Below are 27,000 nucleotides of genomic sequence, written 5' to 3'. Positions count from 1 at the left end.
CATCTTCAAAAAGCAGTGGGGTGTCTGGCGGTGCAGGCAAGTCTTTGAGGACACATCTGACTTATTGGTGTGGTTGGCGGAAAGCTGAGCCCTTGCTTTGGAGAAATAAGTGTGTGTATGTTGCTAAATCATTCTGTTCTCAGACCCCAGTTTTGATGTTCAAGATCAAAGCCTGCATGTTGGGATTGCTTCCTTCAGCCACAGAGGAGACAAATCTCCAGTTTGTTTGTCTTATAAGTGCTAGTCCTTGCAGCATGGCCTGAATTTTGGACCCTTTCTTGGAATGTAAGAGAAATTCCACCAAGAAGAGTAGTACAGTGTCTATCCCAGGCTTTAATCACAAGTTACTCAGCCAGGTTAGGTCTTGCTGCAGTATTTAGCATTCACCTGAAGAGATAATGAAAAAGCCTTTCCCTCTCTAAAACTGCTTTGGGTTAGAAGAGGACCCTAGTACCAGACTGAGTACTTGCAAAGGCAAGAGAGGCAGCAGAAGCTGCCAGAAGAGCCTGCTCATGTACTGCGTGTTTCCCACTTTACAGCACACTGCTGGTTCAGCCTGGCCAGTGCCCCGTGGTGGTTCGGTGTGGGTGAGAGCAGCCCACTGAGCTGGCTCTACATGGGCTGCTAGTGCTGAGGCTGCTGCATTTACAATGTCTTCCACTTTTCTGGCTGTTTTTTATTCACAGTGGATTGATGTCTGTGACTGGTGTTTTGTGACTTAGGATCCATGCCCCAAAGAGCAGCCAAAGAAAAGGCGGGATGCACAACAGACAGCAGTAAGTCATCCTGTGTGAAATGAAGCAATTCCCCAGCACCCACAGCTGCTCTTGGGATCAGGTCTTCATCCTTCTGCTGAGGGGAGGAGTCCTCAGCTCTGCTTCTCCTCTTTTGAGCTGGACACCAGAGGTTTTGTCATTCCTCTTGCTCTGCTTTGGTGCAGGACATGGCAGCGGAAAAGCAGCTGCCTCTGCCTGAGTGGGCTGCTGGAAAGGGTGGTTGGCTGGTGGGTGTGTGCTGGACTGATTACTCAGCCCCTGATGGGCAGCACAGCCCTTGCGTGCCCCATGAGCACTTGGCTGCTGAGCGCACCTGCTTCCCGAGCTGCCTGCCAGTGCGGTTTTGTGTGAGCACAGTCTACCGCCAGGCTTGTCCCGCTCTCTGTGCGTGCTGCCTTGGTGTGGGAGGAGCAGGCGGGTGCCTTCAACTTGCAGCCGAAGGCGGAAGCTCTTTGGGGTTTGCTGTTGATGCTTGAGGCTTTCACAGAGTTGCAGCATCTGAGCTGAGGTGTTCGCTGCTGGACTGATGCAGGCGTATAAAGGCAGAGCTGGGTCTTCCCCCAGGGCTCAATCCGGGACAGCCCAGGCAGTTTTTGGTTGCCATATGGAAGACAATGCCAAGCACATCCAGGCCATCCCACTACCAGCCATGCAGCAGAACTTGAACTACGTGTACCCCCAGATCTTTTGGGTGGATGGCTGTGCCAACACAAGTGCTTCCTGTCCCTCAGCACCCCCCGTCGCTCCTTTTCCACCACCAGTACCTGATCGGAGGAAAAAACCAAGGAACAACAGAGAAAGGAGGAGTGTCAGCTTCCTGGTGATCTCCTTGCTGATCCTGGTGGCCCTCACTGGCGTGGGGCTGAGCATGTTTCAGATTTTCCACCTGGAGAAGGAACTGGCTGAACTCAGAGAGGTGAGGTCTGCCTGGCTGCTCACAGGGGCTCTGGGCAAAAAGGGGAAAAAATAAAAACTTAAAATTGGGTCAGAGATGCTCAGGTGGTACAAAACTCCCCAAGGGGCAGGCTGGTTAGAAGTCTGCCATGCAGTGTAAGTGGGGTTGCTTATTACCGGGGTGGGGGGGTACTGCTTTAGTGACTGTATCTGGATGTCTTTGTGTTTCTGAGTGCAGCAAGGTGTCTCTCTCTGTATGTTTCTTAGCACTTTGCAGCTTCCCATGAGCACCCAGAATTAGCTACTGTCCAAGATAGTTCTTGGCTGCTTTGGAGGTTGCCCTTATGCTCTCACTCTGCTAAGACAGCTTGTCACTCTGCTCTTTTGACAGTCTGCCAGCAGTGAACACATTCCTCCAGCTTTGGAGAAGCTCAAAGGTGAGTTGAGGAGGAACTCCTCTGTGTTAGCACGTGTGAATGATTCTGTCCAGCTCTTCCCTCTCCTCACCAGTGGGCAAAGGCAGGGTCACAGCTCAATGCTCTGAAAGCGCTGATTTCACTTGCTTGGCTGGAAAAAGGGCTTTATCTCTGGAGTGTGAAGATGAGATTCTGCACCCTGCCTGTTGGGGTGCTTAGAGGTGTCAGCCATGGGTTCCTGGGACAGTGCCCCTCTGCCTTGGACCTCCCAGGCACAGTGGGACAATGACACCGGGGGTAGTCACCTGCAAAAGTGAGTTTCTGGCTGTCCTAATGTATAGCAAGAATGTGCGTGGAAGGAGGGGAATGGAGACAGGCACCACACATTACTACTTTCTCTCCTCAGTCAATATTTTTGGGGGATGCAGAGGGCTTCATTTGTTTTGGGTGTGGGAGATTGACTCCCACCATTGAGAGTGCAATTTATTTTTTCCTAAATTCTTTTGGTGCAAAGTATCACTGCAGCCAAAGAGAGTTGAGAAGATCCTGATTATATGGGACTTTTTCTTTTAGAAATGTCATTTCAGTGAAATTGAAACTTTCCACAAGAACCTGCTGATTTTTCTGAATTTCATTTAGAAAAAAAGTTTCAATCTGAACGGAACAATTTAAAAAGCATATCCTGAACTTCCAAACTATTATTTTACTTTTACATTCTACGTTAATGCTATCAGTAAGAATTTCCCTGTTTAAAGATGGCCAAGTCAGAAAGAAATTTGCAGCTCTCTGGACAATTTTTGCTAGATCGGAACACTTTTTTTTCCCCTTGAGGATTTTGGTTAGTAGGAAAGTTAATTTCTTTTCAAGTTTGTTCTGATACTGAATGAAAACAAATTTAGAAATATCAAAATTCTCTGGAAAGGGCAGTTCCAGTACCCATCAACTCCCCTATCAATAAGTTTTGTACTCTATTGCTTAGGGGAAGGGGAGCTGTCATTTTAACTGGATGCTCAGTCCTCTGATCACAGGATACTTTAGCAGAAGCTGAACATAAGTCATGAGCAGTAACCCTGAATTTCTTGAGGAGGATGCATAAACAGAGCCAGGGAAATAGTGTAAAGGAAAAGGAGGAGAGGAAAACTTAGTTGGCTTGAGAAAAGGCTGCTTCTAAAATTTGAGAACATGGTGCTTGGAAGTAGATGCTGAGAAGGGAAGGCTGGAGTGGGATGGGATCCTAATACCAAGTCACTGTAACTGGCCCTTCCCTCTGAGGGGAACCGAGCCCTCCAGGAAAGGCAAAATTTTCCCAGCTCTGCTCTGCTTCTCTGAGGACAAGGTCTGTCTGGTCAGTGGGATAGTTTGCAGGATGTCTCAGTTGTCTTCTCTGATCCAGTTGTAAAGAGGGTTGGTACTCAGCAGACAGTCCCCTGCCATGGCTACATCTGCCTTTGGCAGTACTGGACTGGAGGGGGCAATAGAGAAGGCTCACCTGTGACAGGACATGGGCCAGAGGTGCTGGACAAAAGGCTTCTATTGTCCTTCTCCTACACCCTGAGTGAGAGGCAGCTGCTTGAGCTCACCAACTTGAGCCATTTTAAGATGAAACCTCTTCTTGTTCCTTCCTCTTGCTTTAGATCATGTTTGGAATCCTTTGCTGGAACTCTTCCTTCTTAACCTAATCTCTTGCCCTGCAGTGTTTGCCCAGCTCTGCCTCGTTGCACTAAGCCGTGGTGCTTACATGCCCTGAATCGGCTCCCTTTCAGCTGTGTGGTTGGCTCCCTTCTGCTCTCTGGGCTGGCTTCTCCATGGAGTGTATGGCTAATGTTTTCCCTATTTTTGTGCAGGGCAAAAGGAACAGTCAATGACAAAGGAAGTGAGAAAGGCAGCACACTTAACAGGTACGTGCTGAGGGGCCGGTAAGATGTGGGAGTGGGGGACAGGGCAGATGTGGCTCAGTGAGTGGGTGGCATGGTTGTAGTTATGAGGAGTCCACCTTGCACAGGCTTTCCTTTTTTTCCTTTGGTAACACATATGCTCTGACAGTGGGAAGTTACACCACAGCTAAAATCTTTCCATCACTTAGGCTTTTTAGTGAGGGCTCTGTTTTTTCATTTGGTTTTTGGTTTGCATTTGGCGTGTGCAGGGCAGAAGGCTGTCACAAGCAGCTGGCGTTGAGCGAGCAGAAGATGAGAGCTCCCACCAGCATGAGGTCGGGGCAGACTTTCCATGTTGCAGACAAGGGTTTGGACAACAGTTGACTTGTGACATAAAGTGGGACTTGAGCAAAACCCACACAACTGCATGTACTCACCACACTTGTCTTCCTGTTTTGGCTTCCAGGGAACCCAGCCCAGCGGGACCTCCCTCTAGAGTGGGAACCTATATCCGGTCATGCCTTCACCAATGGCATTGAGTACCGTGATCAGGGCCTTGTCATCAATGAGACCGGCCTGTACTTCGTGTATTCCAACGTGCTTTTCCGGGGCAGCGTCTGCAGCAGCAGCCAGATGTTAACCCATATTGTCTACAAGAAAAACCCAGCCTCACCAGGCAGCCATGTGCTGATGGAGGACAAAGGCATCAACTACTGTACAAGTCAGAAAACATGGGCCCGGAAAAGCTATCTGGGGGCTCTATTCAAGCTCAGGAAGATGGACAGTTTGCACGTCAACGTCTCCAAAATTGCTCTGGTTAATTTTGAGGAATCTAAGACATTCTTTGGCTTATTCAAACTTTAAATGGGGTTGTTGGATCATGGCCGGCAGTGCCTCACACACACTAGGACATGTGAGAGGTGAGTGCTGGCTGAGCAGCAGTGGCCAAGCCAGGGTCTTGCACCACAAAGCTCACCAAGAAACCATATTTTGCCCTTCATTGTGAGAGGGCTTAAGCAACTGGTGAAGTCTTGAAAGAAGACCTCTGGGAAGCACCAGGGCTAGACTGTGTCAACCTGAAGAGAATTACACATTATCCCCCTCTGAAGAAAAAAACAACAAACTCAAAATGCAGTGTGCTGAAGACCCTGTTGAAACTCACTACTTGCTACCTGAGAAGATGCTGGTGCCAGCGGCCTCACATGGCATCATGGCCTTGGTGAGCTTGGGCAGCTGGCAGGCATTGAGGAAGCCCCTTGAGCCTGGGCTATGGGTGCCTGGGCTGTGCTGTGCCACACCATGGGCAGTGGGGTGGGAAGGAGTTGTGTGGGGGGCCTCAACCTGCCCACCTGAGCCGTGGTTGGCCACCCTGCCTGGGCATTGGGCACTGTGACTGCTGAGCAGTAGGCACCTGCCTTCTGGCTGGCACATTACATGTGATATGTTCATTTTATGTTAAGTTATCAACCATTTCTGTCGCAGAAAATGTCCCCTAACCCATTTATTTAACTAATCCCCACTGCTTTGCAAGGAATGTGCCCAAAGCAGTGCTGCCATGAGGGAAGTCCCAGCCTTGAAGAGAATCCATGGCCATGCTGTGATGGTGGGGCTGGTGAGGAGGCCATGTGTTCTGCAGATGGGACCTGAACAACACAGCGGTGGAGGGCAGTGGGGCCTGAGATGAAAGCATTGTCTTCAACCCCCTTTCTGCTCTTTTAACACATCAAGATCCCCCGTGGAGACCAGGTCCTGCCACCCCCTGCTTTGGTGCAGGTAGGGGTGTGCTAGCCACCATCAACAGCATGGCTTTGGCTGTCCCCTTGTCACACGATATGCTGTCTTGAGCAAAACACAGATGGTAAATAAAGGTATATTTTTCTAGTAAGTGGCACTATCCTCTCTCCTCGTTTGGGGCAGCAGCTTCTGCAATGGCCAAAGCCCTGTGATCAGGGGCCAGCACCCTACTCCTTCTCCAGCAGCATAGCAGGAATCTGGCAGGGTCCCTGCCATGGAACTTTGGGGCTCCAGCACTGAAACAGCAGAATTTGTTGCTGACCAGAAGCACTGCCATCCCCAAAGGCACCATGCTCCTCCATGTATCCTCCATCTGCAGCAGCATTTCCCACATGACAGTCTGAAGGGCAAGAAAAGGAAATTTTTAAAAAGAAAAAAAATTCGCTCACTCTGTCTGGTCCATGTAGCTTTTCCTTTGCATGGGTGTCGCAGAGGCACCCCGAAGTGGGACAGCAGGGTCCAAAACAAACTTTCATTCAGTAAAAAAAAGTACAGCAGATTGGCTAGTGGAAGATGGGGTTCTAGCTCTCCAAAGTGACTTGAATACAGGTTCAAATATCAGCTGAGGTAATTATTAAAGGTGCAGCAACTGATACTACTGGAGATCTACAGTGTGCATACACGTGGCTTCACCAAAAACAATGCCAGAGCCATCCCTGAGTCTGGGAAAAGTATACACTTGCCTGAATCTGGCAAGGAATTATTAAAGAAAATACATGTGCTTATATAGAAGCATGGAGTAAATACATGTGCTTATATGGAAGCACGGAGTAAGCACTCACAATCCTGCGAGGAATTAAAGAAATACACCTGCTTATATTGAAGCACAGAGTAAGGACTCACCTACACATGGAGATGAGGCAAATGGCATCCCTGTCCCGGGAGGGCTCTTGGTGGCAGCATCTGGCTTGTGGTCCAAGAGGTCCACGCAAGCCGGGGCCTTGATGAGAATCCCATTTTATATAGCCTGATCAGATCTGACTGTAGCCACTCCAGAAGCTTCTCTGCACCCCTACTCTGGCTGTGGGGTGCCCCTGAAGCTTCCAAGCATCCCTCACACTGACTGTGGGTGCCCAGCGACTCCTTAGAGCCTCTGTGCTCCCTTCTCCTCTCTCTTAACCACCCTGGCCAGCGGGCTCTGGGGTCAAACAAAAGAAGCTGCTAGCCTCAAGCACCAGAGAGAGAGGGAGATGTGTCTATGCCTTCCATATTAAAGGAAGAGGGTGCCACAATGGGTTAACCCCAGGGCTGTCTGTCAGGTTGCTACCAGGCAGTACAGGAAGGCTGTGATGCGTCGTCATCTCTGCCTGTGGTCCAGCCTTCTCATAGCTCTCATGTGGGTCACAGTGAATAGTGGCTCTTCAGCAGCTTGCAGCATTTATTTTCTTTTCCACTGTGCTGTTCTGATCTCGGTGGTGTGTGGCCTGTGGTTTGATGTTGCTTGCTTCAGGGAAAACTGTTTCTTTGAAGCTTAGAAGCGGACTGGCTACTGGTGGGGTCACCATGAAGTAACCACTGCACTCAGATATTTCTACTGCATTTCTCAGGATGGAAAATTCCTCAAAAGGTCAAACTTTAGGGACCTTTTTACTTGATTGATGCTCTCTTGCTGTTCCCACCCCCTACTAGTATCTGAGTGACAAACCACACAGCACAAGGATGGAAGTCTTGGATCCAGACCCTGCCAGCCAAGGCATGAAGTTGCTAACCTCTTCTGATTGCTGTTTGTGCTGCATCACTTTCCTAGTGACCAGATATCTAAGTGGGCAGTGGACATCTGTATATACGCATGTCTGCAAACTTGCAGCTATTTCTGTGGCAAAACTAGCTGAGGACAGTGCATGCTTCCTTCACTGGTGAGCAGCTTGGGAGAGGTAGGTCATTTAGTTGCTGCTGTTGCTGCACATCAGCAGGGGCAAGTATCTGCTCATCTTTCTGTCTGGAATGCTAAAGGCAAGGCAGACCTGCAAATTTCAGAGACAATGGCACAGAGGGATGGACAGTCATTTTAGAACTAGTGCTGGGATCTCCTGAGGTGGACAGAGCTGGCTTATCCTCGCAGGACAAAGCCAGGTGCTGGTAGGATTACTTCTGAGTCAGGGAGCAGCTCTGACTGTGGTGAGTCAGTGGCGCGGCTGCCAGTAAGACACGTTTCTTCTTTGTGATCGTTTCCTCAAATATCACTCTAAGCTGCCCGGAGAAAATCCACTACTTAGCTTGTGGGCTCTGACTAAAAATTCAAATAAGGTCATGGCAGGATTATGCAATTTAAACTACACAGAGTCAATTCATAGACTGCCTGTGCTACAACAGCTTTATTAAAGTCATCTGTTTATTTAGCTAATGAGCTGTTCAGTTAGTGAATTATTTGCTTATTGTTAGCATTAAATACTTAATGAATATTTAATGTTGACATTATTAATAGCTCTGACACTATATTTAAAATTATTCAATAAATATCAAAATTATTTCTATTTATTTTGAAATTATCAAATATTTTGTTTTCTCCCTAGCAAAGGAAGGCTATTTGTACTGGAAAGGATATTCCAACTTCATTGGCAGGGCTGGCCATTGTGATTATTTATATATATACATACATACACACACACATATATTTTGTTTGTTTTCCTTTTTTTGTTGAGGAAAATAAGGGACTCTTCTCTGCAGGTCATGTTTCTGGATTGCAATAATCTGAGCTGAGATCCTCCTCCCAGGCAGCAGCAGCACACCTTCCTGTGGGGTCTGGCCCGAGGGACCTGGGCAGCGCTGAGCCAGCAGGCACCTTGCAGGCACTTTGCAGGCACACACACAGCTTCTGTGGTCAGCTGAACCCTTTCCAGCAGGGCCCGTGCATTTGGGGTGTGCAGCTACCCAAATCAGGGCTCTGCATGATATAGAAACACTTGTGATGCTGTGTGGCCAAGCACAGCAAACTGCTTGACAGAGATACGGACTCTTTTGTGGTTGATGTGTATCAGATGCTGCATCCTATTTACCTTTCTGGGTGGCAGAAAGGGCAGAAAGTAGCATGCTAGTGTCTTGAAAACCTTGTGTAGGCTCAGTATGTACAGCAAGCAAGGTGATAGAAGGGACTGCATTATAGAAAGGATACTATGGACAGGGTCATTGCTTCTGGTACAGCAAAAGCGCAGTGGAAGCAGAGAGACACCCAATGAGCTCTGAGAGGCAGAGAATGAGCAAAGACTGAGGCAGGATGAGCCATGAGTGGTGCTGCTGTGTGGTGTGTGCTGCTTCTCACAGATCGCTGGAGATGGGAGGTGATGTGCTGGGAACAGATCTGCCAGTGCCTGCTGCAGCTCTGCTTTCCCTGGGCAGAGGGGGAGAAACATCCCCAGACAGCTATGGCCAGCATCCGTCACATCAATACTGCATATTGCATTCTTGTGTCCTTACCTCCTTACCAGTCTGTGGCCACTCATGATGGTGAGGATGGTGACTGGTGCATAGCAAAGGCCTGGAGGGCACCTGTCATGCAAAAGCAGAAGGAGCAGTTGCTGATCTCCAGCTGATTCCCAGTATCTACTGAGGCATCAGCATCAGAGACAAGAAGCGGAGCCACAGCATGGACTAGTGTTTGGCAGACTCTGTCAGATACGCATCTTGGCTCAGAAACCTCACAGCTCAGTTGTTGTAGTTAGCTGGAACTGTCACTGTTGAGATGTGTGATATGTAACTGTTTCTGTAGCCCACCCAGGGAGAAGAAAGAGTGAGCATGAGTAAGAATGGAAGAACTGATATGTCTGAAGTCAGTCAAATCCTGTGAGTTCAGACAGCAACCTTCTATTTGATCTGACAAGTTTAATTGTTGCTTTGGTTGCTTTTTGAGGGGTCGATTATTTATTTGTTTTTCCCTATTAATTTAACAGAAGCCAGCCTTGTGTTTTTCTAAGTTTCTGTTAGAATGTCTTGTGGGGTTATTTGTTCCAGCACAAAGAGCTGTAACAACTGTCAAATTTTTACCAGGTTGGAAAGGAGCATTGTCTAGCCGTTAGAGAAAGGAGAAAAAGGGAAGGGAGGTAAACTTGAATATTGCTATTCTTTTTCTAGTAATCTGACGTGTGGGCATATTGCATCATGGCTACAGAAGTGTAATTTTAGGCATGACTAAGTGACTGAGGTTTAATGCAAAAGAGAGGATGAGGTGAGTAAAGAAAGAGGACGAATTCTGATGTAAGCTGAGGCAAGTTGCATGTGAATTTCTTGTTGACTTTAATTCAAAGAAAAAGAAGAGAAAGAGAAGAAAAGCTTGACAACTTGGTGCTGATTCATCTCTCAGGGTAACATGGAGAGTCAAATGTTCCATTCCCTGCACATGACCAAAGCCCTGACAGAGGAGACGTGGGACTGCAGGCTGTGGTGCAGGAGGCTGCTGGTGGTGCCTGCAACGATGTCTTCAATGGTGTCTTCTGCCAGACAGCGGCATGAAAAGGTGCTGAGTTCCCTGGTCCCCGCCTGTGGTAGGGTGGGTATGACTGGCAATGCCGCTTTAGGATCCAGTAGGCACTGGTTTGGCTGGTTACCCCCTGCCAACACACTGCCAGTCATGCAAATGGACACAAAGGCTTTCTGTTGTGAGGACTCAAGGGTTTTGGAAAATAAGCTGCTCTTTGCTTTGGGTGGCAAAGAGACAAAACGCTACAGGTGGAACAACAAACCCCAAGGTGCTTCCCTCTGCCTCACTTGCCTCACTGTTCCTCAGCACGCTCTGTATGACTCAGCTCTCTCTACAGAGAATCAATTTCTCTTCCTCACTTACGAACCATCACAGAGATTTTACATCTGTCTCTTTCTTTTTTTTTTTTTTTCTTTCCTGATTCCACAACCAGTTTCCTCAGCAGTTTCAACACCAGTTGAAAAAGCCTCCTTGCCCAGTTTCCTTTTGTCATTGGGGTTCTGGTTCCCCTTTGTCAGGTCATTCTTGGGGAGTGCAAGCCTGCTGGTCAGCTAATTTCCTGTGACATTCAGCTTGGAAACCCATGCTGGCCAGGGGAGCCTTTTGTGCCATCTGAGTGACTATCAAAACGGAACTGTGTGCTCTCCTGAGCCCTGTGCTAGGGACAGGCGTTTCTGCTGGTGTTACTAGTAAGGCAAGACGGATGAGGCAGAAGATTTCAGAAAAAGACATCAGAAAGGGAGATTTATCTCTCCTAATTGAAACAGTCTACAAGCTAGCTGTTTATGCTGGAGGTGTGGTGAACAGGAAATTCCCTAAGCAATGTGCAATCTGTTTATGGCTGGTGCAATTCTCAGCTATCACAGGGTCAACCAAAAACCTGGTGCAAGCTGCCCATTCTCAGCACAGGCTCTCAAAGACATGCTGACCAAGTGTCTTGCTACCATTCTCTGTGTGTGTGTTCCCTCTTAAGTTTTCTGCATCAAAAACAGGTATCTAAGAATAGGCTTTCATTAAAGTCTTGAAAGAGCACTTCAAACTGTGGAAGATCAGAGATGCTCTAGCAACAAAAAAGGATGTTATTTGCTCTAATTCCCTGCCTGGTTTCAACAGGACAGGACCAGGATAAATTCAGTACATTCAGCAGACGAATCCCATTGCTGTACTTGGTCTGAGTGAATGTGGGTTGACTAGCCAGTTTCAAATAAGCCACGGAAGTGTGCTGCTGCAGCCTTTGCAATGTTCCTTGCTGCTGTGCTCTGAAATGTGTACTGTGAGTCCTCGCCATGGAGCGGTCCTGCCATGCTGTGTGCACTTCTTTGCTGTTGAAACCTAATTTAAGGCTTTGAAGTGGCAGGAGGTTATTGTGGCTTAGCCAGCTACTGTCTGTTAGCAGAGCTGTGGCCGTAGTAAAGGTGATATTATTGTCACAGCCTTTGAAGTTTGGGGGCGAAGGGGCGTTTCTGCCTTGGCACTTGCAGCTGCACTTGCTTGTTTATCTGATCTCCAGGACTTGAGTGAGGATCTTGTTTATCTGATCTCCCCAGGGCTCGAGTGAGGATCTTTGCGAGGGCTCCTTTGCCAGCCTGGTGCATGACTTTGCAGCGAGGGCAGGGAATGACTGTTTGGAAGGTTTGCTCAGAACTCCCCATTGCATCCTGTGGAGACCCTGCTTGTGGGGCTGCAGGGTGTGACTCAGGCGAGAAGAGGATGTCAGTTTCTTGATCCAGCTCGAACCACACTTAGGTACTGCCTCCCTGCCCTTGAACTGTTTATTTTGTCACCATGTGTATTTTATTCTGCACAGAGGGGAGTTCAGTGGCAAGGCATGGTGTGATGTGTCTGTCAGTTTATGCATCCATGTAATCACTGTATCTAGTGCCCTCCCAGTCACAGAATAAAGATGTTTCAGACCTGGCTGTATCAAATACGCTGTACTAAAGGAGAAGTACTAGTGCTGTGCATTGGGCTTTTGTCTTCATGGAGACAAATTCCACAAGTAAACAAAAATCCAGCCCTGTTGTTTGGAGGAAGCTGGAATATACACTGAGGGGATGAAATAAGAGAGCATTGGGACACACCAGCAGGCTTCAAGACTGTCATGCTCAAGACTGGTGTTTGGGGCTGAATGAAGAGCACACCAAAAGCCATACAAACACTGAATTATTTGGACAAAACAAAACAAACTAACCACACAACAAAACCAAACCAACCAACCAACCAAAAGCTAAAATTGGCACTTGGCAGCAGTGCTTTAATTTCGCTGCATTTCAGCTCATTGCCTGTAAATCATGCTCGGCACCTGACATTTTGGGACACTATGAAGAAAAGCTTGCTGATTTCTCCGCAGTGCTCACATTGGGGTTATGACTAGCACCAAAAGTACGTAAGGAAATGGTGACAGTGGTGAGCCTCCCCTCTGCAGCAATCCAGAGCTAGGTCGCATCAGCATACTGAGTCTCTGGAGAGAGAGAATAAGGTTATATGAACAAGGGATACAGCTTGGAGAAAATAAACTAATGGTTACTGCCTTTAATCACTGACTTTCCAGGAATGTCACTCAGACAGCAGGTATTGCTTCTTTGTACAGCCTTCTTGGTTAGGCAGAGCTTTTGCTTGTGACCAAATTGCTCTTCATTTTTTTTGCGACTGTTTTCTAGTGTTTTCTTTTTAAGTTGGGTACCACTGCTGAACACTTTGCTTTTGCTCTTAGGGTGTGAAAACCTCTTGCAGAACCAATTACTTGCCTGTTAGAAGCATGCTTCACATAATTGGTTTGGAAAGTCAGTCTTTCATTAACCGCTTTTGCTTTTCTCATTCTTCTGATTTCCTCTGTGAGAAGAAAAAAAAAGATGCTGCCCCCCATAACCCTACTTTTTATAGGTGCTATTTCCTGTGGCCTTGAAGAGCTTGTTGAACACAGAAATGAGAACCTGAGTACCTTGGTGTTCTCTTGCTGAGTGTAAAAGGGAGCAGGTATGTGGTGCAGCCCCGTGCTGGCTTCCAGGAACCCCCAGCCTTGCCGGGAGCTGCCGGGGCTGCATGTCTGTCGGGAATCCCTCCTTCCCCACACCACTGCATGGGGCCCTGCTCTCCAAAGGTCCTGTCAGCATGGCAAATGCATCTCCACTGGAGATGCAGAAGGAAATGCTGCTCTTTTTTGGCCCTCTCAGCATCTCCATGTGCTGAACAGGGCCAGCAGATGGCTTCCCTGGCGGGGAAGCAGGGCTGAGCCACATTCAAAGCACTCAGACTCTCACCTGGAATATGCAATAGAAGTGACACATTTTAAACTTGCTGGATGAATACTCCACACACCCCTGAATGTTTCAGATTCAAATAATAGTACTTGTGGTGGGTTGACTCAGGCCAGCAGCCCAATGGCCATCCAGCTGCTCTCTTGTTCCCCCGCCTCAACAGAATGGGAGAGAAAACAAGATGTAAAGGCTCATGGTTGAGATAAAGACAGGGATATCAGTTACCGATTTCTGTAACAGGTGAAACAGACTTGCTTTGGGGAAATTATTGTTAAGTGAAAGGGATTTGGATAGTGAGAAACTAGGACAAAACACCACTTGCCCTCCCTCTCCTTATTTCCTGGGCTCAACCTCAGGCCCTCATTCCCAGCTTACCCCCCCCACCCCCCCTTAAATGGAGCAAACCCAGACATAATATAAATTGCAGTTCCCCACAGAGCAGTTAAATCTGACAGCAATTTAGGCAGGACACTTGAAGTGTTTTCAGTTTACATTTGGAAGTAAATAGAATAATATCATAATGATGACATAATACTTTTATTTCTAAAGGCAGCCAGTTCACTAATATTAACCTTAAACCAGAAGGCGTGGAAGACTTGTGTGGAGAACTTCTGTTAGTTTTGTGTTTCTGACTGAGCTGCTGCGGTCAGGCTGAAACGAGTCTTTGTGTGCACGTTGACGATGGGTCAGTCGTCTGTTAAAAATGAAATTGTGGGTGTGAACGCACAGCTAGCAGCTGGAAAGAAAAGCCTCAATAGAAACTCTTTTTAGTAAGAGAGAGCTCAGTGCAAGGAGGGAGAACAAAAGACGTAAAAAAGGTTTCCCCACAGTGCTTCCCCACGGCCACTAAGTTCTCGCAGCTGGGACCTTTCCTGTGGCCACCAGTGCACCCTTGCTGCCCCAGTGAGGTCTCTGTCACCTCTAAGGCTTGTCCCTGTGTCATAGGCTGACACCCAGCTCCCCCTGGGGCTTCTTTCCCTGCCCTCCTCACAAAAATCTCGGGGCCCTTTCCCTAGGCAGGCTCAGTACCTCCCTGAGGATGGGACAAGTTCCCACCTGACCTTCTCCTAAAAGCACATAAGAAATGGTGAACACAGTAAGTCCATGACATGAAGCTTTATGGAGAATTTAAGGAGTGGATCTATAGAAATCTAGTCTAATAGTGGAGAGCAGCCAGCAAGGAGCAGGTGAGGTCCATCCCCCCCAAGGACGCAGGGGCTTCAGACCTGCTGCCTCCCTGACAAGTGAGCAAATAACTCTGTGGCGTCTTACCGTCTTGCCCCAGAATGGTGTCGAGCCCCCTCAGCACAGAGCCATGGTGCCTGCATGCTGCATGCCCCACATGCCGGAGGCTACAGCAGCTGTGTGGGGTGTGCAGTGGGATGCTGCCTTATGGAGCCCCCCTAGAAAGTGCCCCTTTTTCTGGCTCGATGTCCTGGGAATGCTGTGTCACGTGTCCTGAGACAAAGCTCTTTCACATCAGGGACACGCAGGAGTTTGAGGCTGTGGCTATAAAAGCATGAGAGAGTGGTTCACTTGTGCTTTATTTACTGCTGGGCCTTCTTCCTCACAGTTTCTCCTCTGAAATTAAAAAACATTGGTGTCAGGAGTAGTTACTCCTTTTTCACCCAGAGCAACAAATGTGTGTTCCCGAGGCAGTGTTTTCCCACATAGCTTTTACTGGCAGCTGAAATCTGTAGCTGTGGTTTGCATTCTGTGTTGTATTGTTCTTTGCTCTTTATTTGTGGTTGCACTTTTCTGATGACTTTCCAGGTGACGTATGATTCTTATTGTTACCTGGTTTGATGATTTATATGTTTCTTGTCAGCATTTAGTGCACTTTGATGTATGGTGGCATTGTGAAGCAGGGGTGTGTGTTCACAACCAGTGTTTCCAAGGTCCTCTCAGCAATCTGTGATGACTCATGTTTTTCATGTTGTCCTTTTTTTGTTTTTCCTTTACTGTTGTTAACGCATGCATGAACTCAAGTCTAGGATGTACTCTATTTTAAACTTGCCTCCAAGGGAGTTACTCACTTTATATTAAGACATTGGAAGGAGTAGCTGGTATTGCTAAGGATGAGGGGAATATGAGCTTGACTAGAGATGTTGTGCCTGTGGTAGGCAAAAAATAGCTAAAATTATGAACACTGGCAGGTGGCAGCCAATTGTGCATGTATGCATGTGGGTGAGTGTCCAAAACAGAACTATCTTCCATCTACCACTGTGCCTGAAGCCGATACATCTCTTGAGGCAGTTTCCCTCCATGCAGCTTGTATGGCACATGGCTCTGTGCCCAGGCAGAGGAGAGTACGTGACTGGTGGTGGAGAGGGAGAAAATGATGGTGTGAGGAGCTTATGTTTCCTCCAAAAGCCTGGGACAACAGCTGTTGAAGCTGCAGGATGCAGGACAGACTGCAAGCAGCAGTGAGGAACAGTGGCTTGTGTCTGGGAGAGTCTCCTGCTAGTCCACTCCAGGCCCCCTTGCACTGGGACAGGAAGCATGTGGAAAGTTACAAATGCCCCAAAAGCAGCACCGCTGATGAAGACAATAGGAGGCAAAGTAGCTAATGCTGTTTGGGTTGTTTGTCTCACCCAGAGGTGGCTACGTTCCAGTGTTGGAAGGAGGGAAGAGGTGGTCTGTAAAAATACTTCATATACTTTTGCAAGCAAGATAATAGCATCTTTCTCTTTTGGCACAGAACTCTGCTTTGCCAGCATGAGGTGGGACCTGGAAGCTGAGAACAGGAGCACTGCATTGGCTGTGTTTGCAAGATTTCAGGACCTGGAGGAGAAGTGACTTGGGTGAGCAGCCAGGAGACGTTTGGGAGGGAGGGCAGGACACATGGGTGCCACAGCAAGTGCTGGGGAGTGGGAAATGCCCTGAACTCATTGCCTGGAGGTGGGAATTGGCTAAGAGCAGGTATGGGGGCTGACAACACAGAAGGGAGGAACTGCATTGGGGCCCCTCAGACTCTGCTTGGATGAGCAAGAGAGCTCATCCTTTCACTTCATAAGGGAATCAGATATAATCTCCTTTGTCTCAGAGCCTGGTATGCTGGAGATACCGGTCTGAATTGACTCTCAGTGTGCAGTTTGCGAGTGATGGCATGGTTACAGGGACATTTTTAGCTGAAGGGGAGAAGAGAAGAGGAAAGATGTGGTCACACTAACCCTGCAGTAAAGGAGGAAGCTGAAACAGGGGGCTGGGGCCAGGGTCTTGTGGGCAGGATCAGTGTTTGGACAGACATTGGCAGGGGTCTCCATGCTGAAAGAAGCCACAGGTCTTCCAGCCACATGAAAAAACATATTTGATGGCACAAGGAAAGCTCAATAAGAGGTCCCAGCTGTAGGCAAGGCAGCTCCCGGCTCCAGCACCATGCACCACTAATACTCAGTTAAGCCACTGTCCCTGTGTCCTGTCCATGTTCCTTGGGTCTGTTATATGATGCTGCCAGGAGGGCATGTAGTCTGTGACATTCACAGCCTCAACTGCCAGGGCAATGTGGCCTTGTGAGAGACTGGTGTGATACTTCCAAAACAGCCAGACTCACAGGTGATTCATAAGTATTTGCATTCTGAAAATGACTTCTCTGCTGGGATGGGTGAATCACATCTGGTGGTGGTGAGGGCTTGGGGGGAGATAAGGCCCTTCTTTCCACAAAGGGTGGCAAAGTCTTCCCCAGCCTGAGTGCTTTGGCACCGTGGCCTGTGCTGAGCTGAGGACCTTTGGGAAACTCCTTACTCACCACTGTTGAGCAAGGTGCACACCCGGTCCCACAGTAGCGCCCATTCCAGTTGACCATGTGGATGCTTGGGGTGGTTCCTACCTAGCATCCATGGCCTGGGCTCCCCCCATGCTGCTGCAGGCTGGCATATTGCCTGCTCTGGAGAGGTCCTGTGTCTCCTTCAGGGCCATGGTGGCTGCCTGCGCTGCCCTCTCTGCTGGGTGGGAGAGGATGCTTAAACTTTTCTGTGATGCTCGGTGTTAGCAGGGGCAGGAAGTGCTCTTGATCTAAGCTGTGAGGAGACCTTCTTCCCCAATATTGCTGGTTTTAGCCTTGAGTAGGTCGTGCGTCCCTGGAGGACTGAGCAGGGATAGCACGTGTGTGTGTGTGTGTCTGGCAGGCTTGCCATGGGTTTATCCCAGAAATGAGGTTTGCCCTGTGACTGGGAGACAGAGGTGATGGCTTGTGGCTACAGCTTGAGCATGTGTTCTCTACAAAACTTGCAGCCTCCCTTGGAGAGCCCTGGGCTCAGGGCACCCTCTAGAAAGAGAGCCTGGTTCCATGCAGGCCAGGAACCTGGAGACTGAGAACTACAGGGTGGACTGATATATGCCAGCACCCTGCCCTACTGGTTAGCCCTGCCTGCTGCAGGGGCCGGGACAGGGGCTCTCCAGAGAGCTCTTCACACCTTCTCATCCTATGTCTTGACGCCAGGTCCTGGCTCAGCTCCGAGCTAGAATTGTCCTTCCTCTGTTCAGTGTGTCTGCACTCAGGGTGGTAATGTCATGCGGGGAAATTCTCCTTCTGCAGCCAGAGAGGAGGAAAGGATGTGCAGGAGGGGCTGAACAGCTCCTCCCCATTCCAGACACCTTTAGGGTGACAGGCTTGTTCCACCCGTAGGTGCTCACAGCAGGCTGTCCCCTGTGACACCTCTCTGCCACCCGGAAAGAAGCGTAACAGTGGCGGTCATGATAAACAGCTCAGGACTTATTAGAACAGCAGATACAAACAGAAAATGTTTCCTCTTTTTTTCTGTGTAAACACAGCTACAGGAAATCAGGCTATCTTGGGCAGGAAGCAGAGGTTACCCGGGACAGGGACAGGACAGCCAGCAGGGTTTTGCATGCTTCTGATGGCAATCTTGATGCACTGCTGCTCCAAATAACTGTCACCATCTTGATTTCCTGATGGGGTCTCAGGATCCTTGGAGGGGCTTTGGTGGGGGGGATCAGGGATGTCACACCTGTAGCCTGAGAGACAGTCTGCTTTGCTGTGCATCCTGCATCTCCCAGCCATGGCTGGATGAGCACTCTCAGGAAATGCTCTACAGGGAAGGAGCTGAAGTCAGGACAGCTTATGAACTGCTGTGATGAAAGAGATGGAGGCCTTGAAGACTACAGCAGAGAGGTTTAAAAAGTGCAATTTAAACGAACACCCCGCTTTACACATGCAAATTTGCGGACTTGTTAATCTGTGACTTCTGGATGCAGATACCAAACATGACCATATCAAAGTGGGTTTTGGCAAAAACAGACCTGGATTGCTTTGAGAATGTTAAATGGGAAGCTCAGTTCAGACTAGTCTTAAAAGTAAAATCATCAGGACACTCAAAAGTAGATTAAGATCCAAATAAGCATCTGAGTCCAAAGAAGTTAGGATGGCTGTTGCCAGTATTGCATTATTGAGACTGTTTGCCAGCTAGACACAATGATGTTAGTTCCAGCTGCAGCCCTGCAGAGCTTTAGACATACAGGGTGTTATTAAAACTCTTTAGGACTGGAGCTTTCCCAGTTCTTCTGAAGATTTGCCACATAAGTCTCTTGGGACCAGTGTGGGCTGAATGTATTATGAAGTGTATCAAACTGAAAGTTTTAGGTTGGCTCACCAGCAAAGTGCTCAGTATTGATGTGAAAGCAAAGGGTCTGAGTGCACAGAAGGGGCATTCTACAATACCTCTTTGCTGGATATAGTTTGCAGCTTTTCATTGCTCTTCCTCTGCCATTGATAACCTGTTTAACTGAAATGTCCTTACCAAGAGATGGGTCACTGCTCTCTTAATTGCTAAGAATACAAAAAAAAGTCCTGAACTAAGCCAAGCATTTGTAACAAAACGATCATAGGCTTGGAGAAGACTATTATTTGGGTAAGCAGGACTTGCTCTGAGAAGTGGAAAGAAGTGAGAGGAGAACAACCCTGTCGATAATAAGAAGTTGTTTGTTGATTTCTCACTTGGCCTAGGGACTCATGTCTAAACATCTGAACAAGCTGTGTGAGAGGATGTGTGCTAACTCTGAGTCCTTGGAAGAGAGGGAAATTGCAGAGACTGGGTACATACCAGTGACATGTGACAGTAGGTGTAACAATGGCTAAAGAACTAATGACATCACACTTGAGAGAATATTGGGAAACTTAGCAGAGTCCAGTCGCAGCCCAGTCAACAGACAAGAGCTGAAGCTCACACGTGTTGTCTGGAACTGCTTTATTGTCTGCAGACTTGTTTTGCCGGTGCTTTTAATCTGAACCCTGGTTTGCAGTCCTTAAATGTTCTGGATTATTTCTAAAGGGACAACAAAAAGATATCTAAAAGCAGTTTACTTTCCATAGAGGGCCTTCTGATCACTGATGTGACTGACCAAATTCCCCTTCTGAAAATGCGGGCACAGTAAGTAAGGGCAGAACAGAGAACTAGAGGGGTCCTGGGAGGTGACCTACACCTGGGTGTGCAACTGACACTGAATCATTTGTCAGTGCAAACCCCAGCTCAAGGCTTGCAACCCTCTGGTACGAAACAAAACTGCTTTCTGGGATGGAGTGGCCCTGTAGACCCTTTAAGATTGTCCTCGGGCAAGCAACTCCCTCCGCCTTACCTGTGGCATGGAGCAGAAAAGTCTTTGAGCTGGGACAGACAGAGGAGCAGAGACCAAAGGCAGTGGGGGGTGACTTTCATTCCTCCTGCCTCTTAGTCAATTTCTGCAGTATCTACTTTGGAGTGAGATTGCTACTTAAACCATAGTGTTTAAGGAATTGCTGAGAAGAAATACAATTCTGGCTTATAATTACCATTCTTGAGGATAAATACAGAATGCTTTTTCCTTCACTGGACAAAGTCCCGAGATCCACTGGTGAAAAAATAGCTTAATCTGGGTGAAAAATAAAACACCTGTTTCTCACAGGGAGGGGTGATGAACCTGAGGAATTCTGATTTGAGTCACCCTCACACCTGTGTGGAGAACAAGGTTCAGCCAAAGCTTAATTGGCCTAATTGGCAAATTACTTAAAGCAGGTGGAGGTGGGTGGGGCCCAGTTTAGTTGTGCTGTGCTGGCTGGGAGGTAAGGTTGTGTGATCTTCTTCTACCTGCATGCTTTGAATTTTGTAGCTTAATGATCCTGTCTAGGCTTAGGGTATTACCACTGACTTGGGTTTTGCTGTGTGTGTTTGAAAGTGGCCTGGCTTTGTGCTAATTAATCCCTCATAGCTGAGAAAGTGCTTAAAAAAGAGGAGCTTGGGTCCTTAAAAATCCACTAGATATCTGTTACTGAGTAGTGCTAGAGAGTGGACGGAGGCTTAGGGGCCTTTTGTTTGACCTGGGAGCTTGTGCAGTGCTGTGTGGTTATTGTATCCTTAGTGTAACTGCTCAGAACTACTTCTCTGGTGTTTTTTTGGGGGGACAGCTGCTGATACAGAGGCTCAGCAAACTCCAAAAGCAGCAAAATCCTATTCAACAAGGATTGTTCTGGTTCTGTCCTATGTCACCAATACCTGGACAGCAGAGGGATTTGTGCACCTTGACTCTTAAATAAATCTAAAGTCTTGTACACACTGCACAGCTGTAAAAACAGTGAAAGCTGTGTCTCTGTGACCTTGGCTAATGTGCAGCTCCACATCACCCTATCTGCAGGCCTCCTCGCGTTGCCCCTCGGGAGCGGGGGCCTCTGAAGCTTTCGGGCCGGCAGTCATGAAAATATTCTTTTTGTGGTCATAAACCGGAACGTGAACCTTAAATCCTGCATGTGTTTTTCACACAGGAAAATACAGTCAAAGGAGATAGTGAGACTCCGCTAACCAGCAGCTGCACAGGGATCAAATGGTGTTTACAAGAAAGGAAACCACCTGTGAAATCAGTCTTGATGATTTTGCCTGACCAGATCTGTGCTCCCTTCATGCACCTCTGAACACTGGCTCTCCCTCAGCCTGACACATAAGAGCTGAAGTGACTAAATGGGCATGTGCAAGGCTGTCCTCTGACAAAGGCACCTCCGCCAGAGTGTTCCCAGCTCTCCTGCTGTAAACCCACTGGTGCAGACTGGGATATGCTGGACTGGAGCGGAGCAGCTGCAGACACTGGATGGAGCTGGCTGTGGACACTGCTGTGTGAGGTAAGGGAGGGAGGGCTCTGCAGCCTTATGGTGTGCGGTGGGTTCCTGCCCCAAGGTTGGGTGCTTTGCCCGGTGTGGGTTTGAGTCCAGGAGCAGTGCTGGGGAATGTCTTTAAGCAGTTCATCTGAAACTCTTCTCAGGGACTGTTTGATCAAAAGCACCATAGTACAAATGTTTTTGCTCTGAAAGCTGATCTGATGAGATAAGGTACTGTCAAGTAGGTATTTCCATTAGACATAAAAGAAAATAACTCATTTTCTTCCACCACCACCACACTATAGTTCCATATCTTGGTGGAGGGAGAGCAGCTCTACCCACTCGGCACTCCTGGATCCTCTGAAGACCAGTGCTGACCCAGGGTCTAGGCAGCAATGGGGCCGTTCACTCTAACCCAGGAATTCTCTGGGTGCTCACAGCCTGCACAGAAAATGGAGCAACAGTGTGTGTCAGAAGAAATGGGTATATACTGGTTCTCCAGAGTTAGCTGGCAGCAGCTCCTGTATAAAGGGGCCTTTTAACTCACCCTGTTGTACCTCAGCTGAGAGTACTTCTAGCCTTCTCCTCTCTGCAGTGCATTGCTTATTTTCATTTTGTCTGTAACCCTCATGTTCTTGACCCTGATTTGTTTGAATGTCAAAGGCTGAGCATCTTCCTGCAGGGACAAACCTTTGCCTAGAGTGAGGCCCTCCTGCTGTAACACCTTTGCAAACTGCACTTGTCCGGGGCTGTTGAGTGTGGCTGGAAGGTGGAAGTCCTCCCTCTCTGAGTCCCTTGGAAGGTTTTTGAGAAGTTTGAAGTGAGGAAGATTCATACCTCCTTCCTTGCAGTGTTCTGTCTGTCCTGTAATACCTCATGTTCTCATCCATGCTGAAGTGATTTATGCTGCTTCTGAGATGGTGCCAACCAGAGGGTTTTGTCTCAGAGTTGTTTTTCATGTATGAAGTGAGCTGCTTTTAATTAAGTGGGAGAAATAACATGTCTCTTTTCAAAGCCCTTTTGTCCTGCTGTTAACACCCTGCTTAGGTAAAAGCATTGCAACTGCCCAGGGTTACCGATTTAGCCTTTTGCCAAGGGATGCATGTTTGTCACCAGGTTTGGGACAGCATGATGTTTCCTATTTCCCAGCTATCCAGAGGCCGTTCATTTCATTATTTGTCTGAAAACCATGTTGGTTGTTTACTATCATATGCTGGCTGGTAAAGGGAGTTGGTTTTTCAAATCCTTCGCAAAATCAGCCCCAAAGATAAAAGAGCTTTGTGCTACCTGGAACTCTGTTGTTAGGACAAGAGTATTCCTGCAATACCTTTTCCTCTGAGGTTTTACATCATGTTTCTGATCTCAGTGTGTTTATATATAGAATGGTAATTCTGTGAGCTTTGCTTCTGGTGAAAATGCTGCTGCTCCGGCTGGGCGCGTCGGCAGTGAGTATGCAGAGGAGGGGTGAGGGTGGCTGGTGCAATGGAGCACAGCCCTTGTTACCTCTTGTGTACCTTGGGCTTTATTACCACGTGCATGATTTTGTTCTGGGTGGGATGAGAGGTGCATTGGTGTCTTGGGTAGCATAGAGGTTCGTGCTTACCAGTCACAACTACTGGGCTGTCCTGGGAAGGGTTTTTTTTTCTGGAGACAACCGTTTGGGAAACTCTCAGCCACAGAGTGAAGAGGCCCTTGTCTGTGAGTGTGTGGGGGAGTGACTGGGAGAGCTGTAACTGGAAGGAGATACAGTTCCCATATGTGGAGAGAAAAAGGTCATACCTTAGGTCCTGGGTGCAGCCCAGGAGTGAGCAAAGTGGTGCCGTGGGAGGGCACGTGCCACGTGAGGCTGGTCCCTCTGCTGTGAGTGTCGAGAGTGCGAGAGAATGGATACTGCCTTCCCAGCAAGCAGGCAGCTCATCTGGATGGCACTGTCTGCCTCCCCAGACCTTGCTGTGCCCTTGCTGCCCGAAGTAGTACCTGTTGTAAGAAATCTCCCCAGTGCCCTGGGCTGAAGGCTGCAAAAGGAGAAAGTCTGGTGTTGGGTGAAGTCTATGGAGGAATATATGGAGGGGGCTGCTGGGTGGTAGACAAAGGGTAATAAATATGTGTGGGGCAGAGCAGAAGTGCTGATGGCAAGGCAGCATAGCATGGAGCAGACAAAAGGACCCCAAACTGTGGGACATAGTCACTGTGTTTATCAGCCCTGGCACAGGGGAGGAGAGATGAGAGGTACCAGCTGGCTTTGCATGCTGATGTGATGAGTGTTAAACATACCCAAATAACTAGGAAAAATCCTGTCCTCTGGGTGATTCCACCTGCCCCCATAATCACTTAAATCTGCATTGTTTTTATCCTGCCCACGCATTTTGGCTGCTCCAATAAGCACATGAAGAAACCACCCTCCTACTGCTGAGTGACTCATACTGTCACCCCTCCAGGAAACCAAGAGATAACCTCACTACAGTTGATAACAGCAGCTCTCCTTAGCTTCACAGGTAGTGGGACAACCACTCAAATACTGCTTGCAGCAGCTTCAGGGGCATCCCCACCTCCTCAAATTCAAATGTGCTCTGGAGATCAAAGAGCTGAGCTCTTCAACTGGGTCACCTTTGCACAGAGCAGGTGGGGATTCCTCCTGGGGGTGGCTTTTCTCTTTCCTGCTTTGTGCTTTGCTGCCCTTTGAGGCTGGCTGCTTTTCTGCTCTGTTCTGTGCTCCAACCCTTTCCTCTGCAGAGCTGTGTCACATGTGGGACAGTCACAGTGTTTCTGTGCAGAGCAAGGCCGGGATGCCCTAGGAAGAGCCCGACAGAGGAAGTCCAGACCAGCCTGGGAGGAGCAGGGCCTGCAGGAATGATGGCAAGGCTGTTTCTCTCAATTTTGGGATTATGTTTGTTCAAATCAGAACTTCAGAAAGCCAAGACAGTTTGTGGGTGCAGTATCTAGCATACATGCTGCTGCCAGGGCAGTCCTGATACGTTATGACTCTCTTGCCTTTTTTCCATGGGAGATTTCTGCTTTGTTTGACAAAACAGTGGGCGTTCATGTTTTTTCTTGTCCCTCTTGGATACCTAGATGGTGACCTGCAGCTGTCTGATTGTGAACTCTGTGAACTCTCAGTCACCACCATCTGCTCTCACCACCATTGTGTGTGACTCTGAAATAAGACTGAATTTACTACTTTCAGGGTGTGCTGGGGCTGGAGACAGGCTATCCTCACCTCAAAGTAGAGGGGTAGAAACACAAATCAGTTAAGGCTGAACCTGCCTGTTTTGGGTACTACAAAGCATCTGACAGAGTTATGTGTATATTACTTTTAAGCAATATCTGTCATCATTTGGCATTCGGTCTGTTCAAAGACACCTAACTCCATGCAAATTCGGTGCTGCCTCTCCATCCCACCTGAGATGATTGCTAGAAGTCACAGAGGTGGTGATGGAGAAGTGAGGAGCAAAGTTGAGCATGCTGATGCCTGGGACATGACCTGCTGGGCCTTTCTTAGCTCGCAGTTTCTCTATGATACGAGTATTAAGCTGTGTATTGGGGATCTTTCGAGTATGCTGGGCCACAGAGGGAAATCCAAACTCATTAAAGCAGTCAGGCTCCAAGCCCATGCTCTGGTCTTCTGAGCAAGTCCCTGCAGGATGCAGCTGCCCTGGGAGAGCAGAGGCAAGGGCTCTGTGCTGGACTAGTAAGTGATTTCTTTGATTGTACCACCCAGGAGGACTGTGCTTGCTGAAATCTCCCTTTACAACACCGGGTTTTCTATCGCCCTCTAGTGCTGCTTATTTTGGATTCGGGAAGATTTCTATTGGCAAGACACTGCTTTGTGACATTGGCCTCTTGTCTTTTCTGGTGTGGAGAGATGCACAGATGTTTTACCAGATTTGCATCATACAGGTCGTGTGCTCACTTCTCATACCACAAGAACTGACCTCTCAAAAATGGCCAGAGCAGTGGATTGAACTGGAAGTATCTGATTTGTGGCATGGGCTTCCTAAGTGACCTTATTTAATTGGCAGCTCTTTAGGGTATGCTGATTGATTTTGTGTGTGCACAGCGTTTGACACAGGGGCACCTTGGTTTTACCTTGACATTGCAAATAAATCATGGTGCTGGTGCTGCTCTGTGGTGACACTGGTGGAGTTTGAGCACAGACCACTAGATGTCTATACAAACTAGGGTTTGACAAGCAGCAGTCGCAGCTGTGGTTTATGAATTTTATTGGCTTATAAACAGCAGAGATGGAGCACAGACTCAAAAACTGCAGTCTCTTACACCCATAGAAGGGTGGCAGCAAATGAGGGGATCAGAGACTGATACTGCAGCACAGAGTGGAATGGTTCATGACCAGGAGGTGGCTTGCAGGAGCCTGAGGCCACATTAATGCTACCAAGTCCCAGTGCTCTGATGGGACATGCTCTGCCATTGCAGTCAGAGATCCCCACAAGGAGCACCTGCAACCCCAGTGAAGTCTGTCCCTTGCCAGGAAAGCTTTTTTTTTTTCCTTTATGGTAGAAGAGAGGCTTTTGCTCATTGGAAGAGAGATCAAGCTCGTCAGAAGGAGCTCTACTCCCTCTTCCCTCACTGCTGGCAAAGCAACTTGTGTCTACACTCCCCAAATCCGCAAGTGTTGGTTGAACCTGTGTCCCACCCGGGAGATCTGTGTTTCCCTGCCAAAGCAGCTTGCTTTGCTTTACCTCTGCAAGACAGAGTGCTGTCAGTACCAGAGCAGCGTGCACACCTGTCTGCTGGGCAGGTGGAGGAAGAAGCAGCTCGTCAGTGCTTGTCCTCTCGCACAATTCCACTGAACCCACTAGAGGGCAGGGGAGGACTGTGAAAGAGCAGAGTGGCCTCAAGCCTGCTGGAAAGAGCTCCGCTGTCCCTGGGGTGAGATCCTGCACCTGAGGAACGGTCCTGCTCTTTGCTTCCTGAAGGGGTCCTGGGACAGGCTGAACTCGCTGCAGCCTGGCCTGGTGCAGGAGCAGTACCTTGTTCCCTCCTGCTCTGCTCTCTTGCCACCTCCCTGAATCTATATAGACACTTCCTTCTCTGCTCCACTCTGCTTCATCCCTTGTTCTAGCTATACCAGCCCACAGACTGGAGCATCACCTTAGTCTGACCGAGGTGCTCAACCCAGCTGTAGAGATTTGGGAGGCTACTCCAAGGGACAAGCAGTCTCCATGCATGGTGCATCTGGTATCTTATGTCTCTGACACATGGCGAATCAGAGGGCTCTGCGGCTGAGCCTGAGCTTAAGCCCCTGAACTGCAAAATGCATGAGGATTGTGCAAGGCAGAAATTACCTTGGTGTGGTAATGGAGGAGAAGCACATCCCCCTAGTGCTGGCTGTGTGGAGAAGTTAGAGGAAGTGGCAACATGCCTCAGCCTGTGTGACACTGGAGCTCTGGGAGCACAATGGGGCTAATGGGAAGGTGCAGCTATGGGCAAACAGCTACTGCATGTTGCGCTCCTTGTACTGCGTCACACCAGACATG

At 48.4% G+C, this 27,000-nt stretch overlaps 1 protein-coding gene across 1 annotated transcript; it reads left to right on the top strand.

Annotated features, from left to right (window-relative positions):
• Positions 1 to 1,302: 1,302 nt before the first annotated feature.
• FASLG (Fas ligand) lies at positions 1,303 to 5,439 on the top strand (the record flags this gene model as incomplete). Its single annotated transcript, XM_080348791.1, has 4 exons — positions 1,303 to 1,692; positions 2,062 to 2,107; positions 3,931 to 3,984; positions 4,427 to 5,439. The coding sequence occupies 4 exons, from the start codon at positions 1,303 to 1,305 to the stop codon at positions 4,822 to 4,824; spliced, it is 888 nt and encodes a 295-aa protein (XP_080204917.1). The 3' UTR covers positions 4,825 to 5,439.
• Positions 5,440 to 27,000: the final 21,561 nt, after the last annotated feature.

The sequence above is a fragment of the Nesoenas mayeri genome (genome assembly GCF_963082525.1).
Source record: "Nesoenas mayeri genome assembly, chromosome: 8".
NCBI lineage: Eukaryota > Metazoa > Chordata > Aves > Columbiformes > Columbidae > Nesoenas > Nesoenas mayeri.
This window is presented reverse-complemented; position numbering and strand designations above follow the sequence as displayed.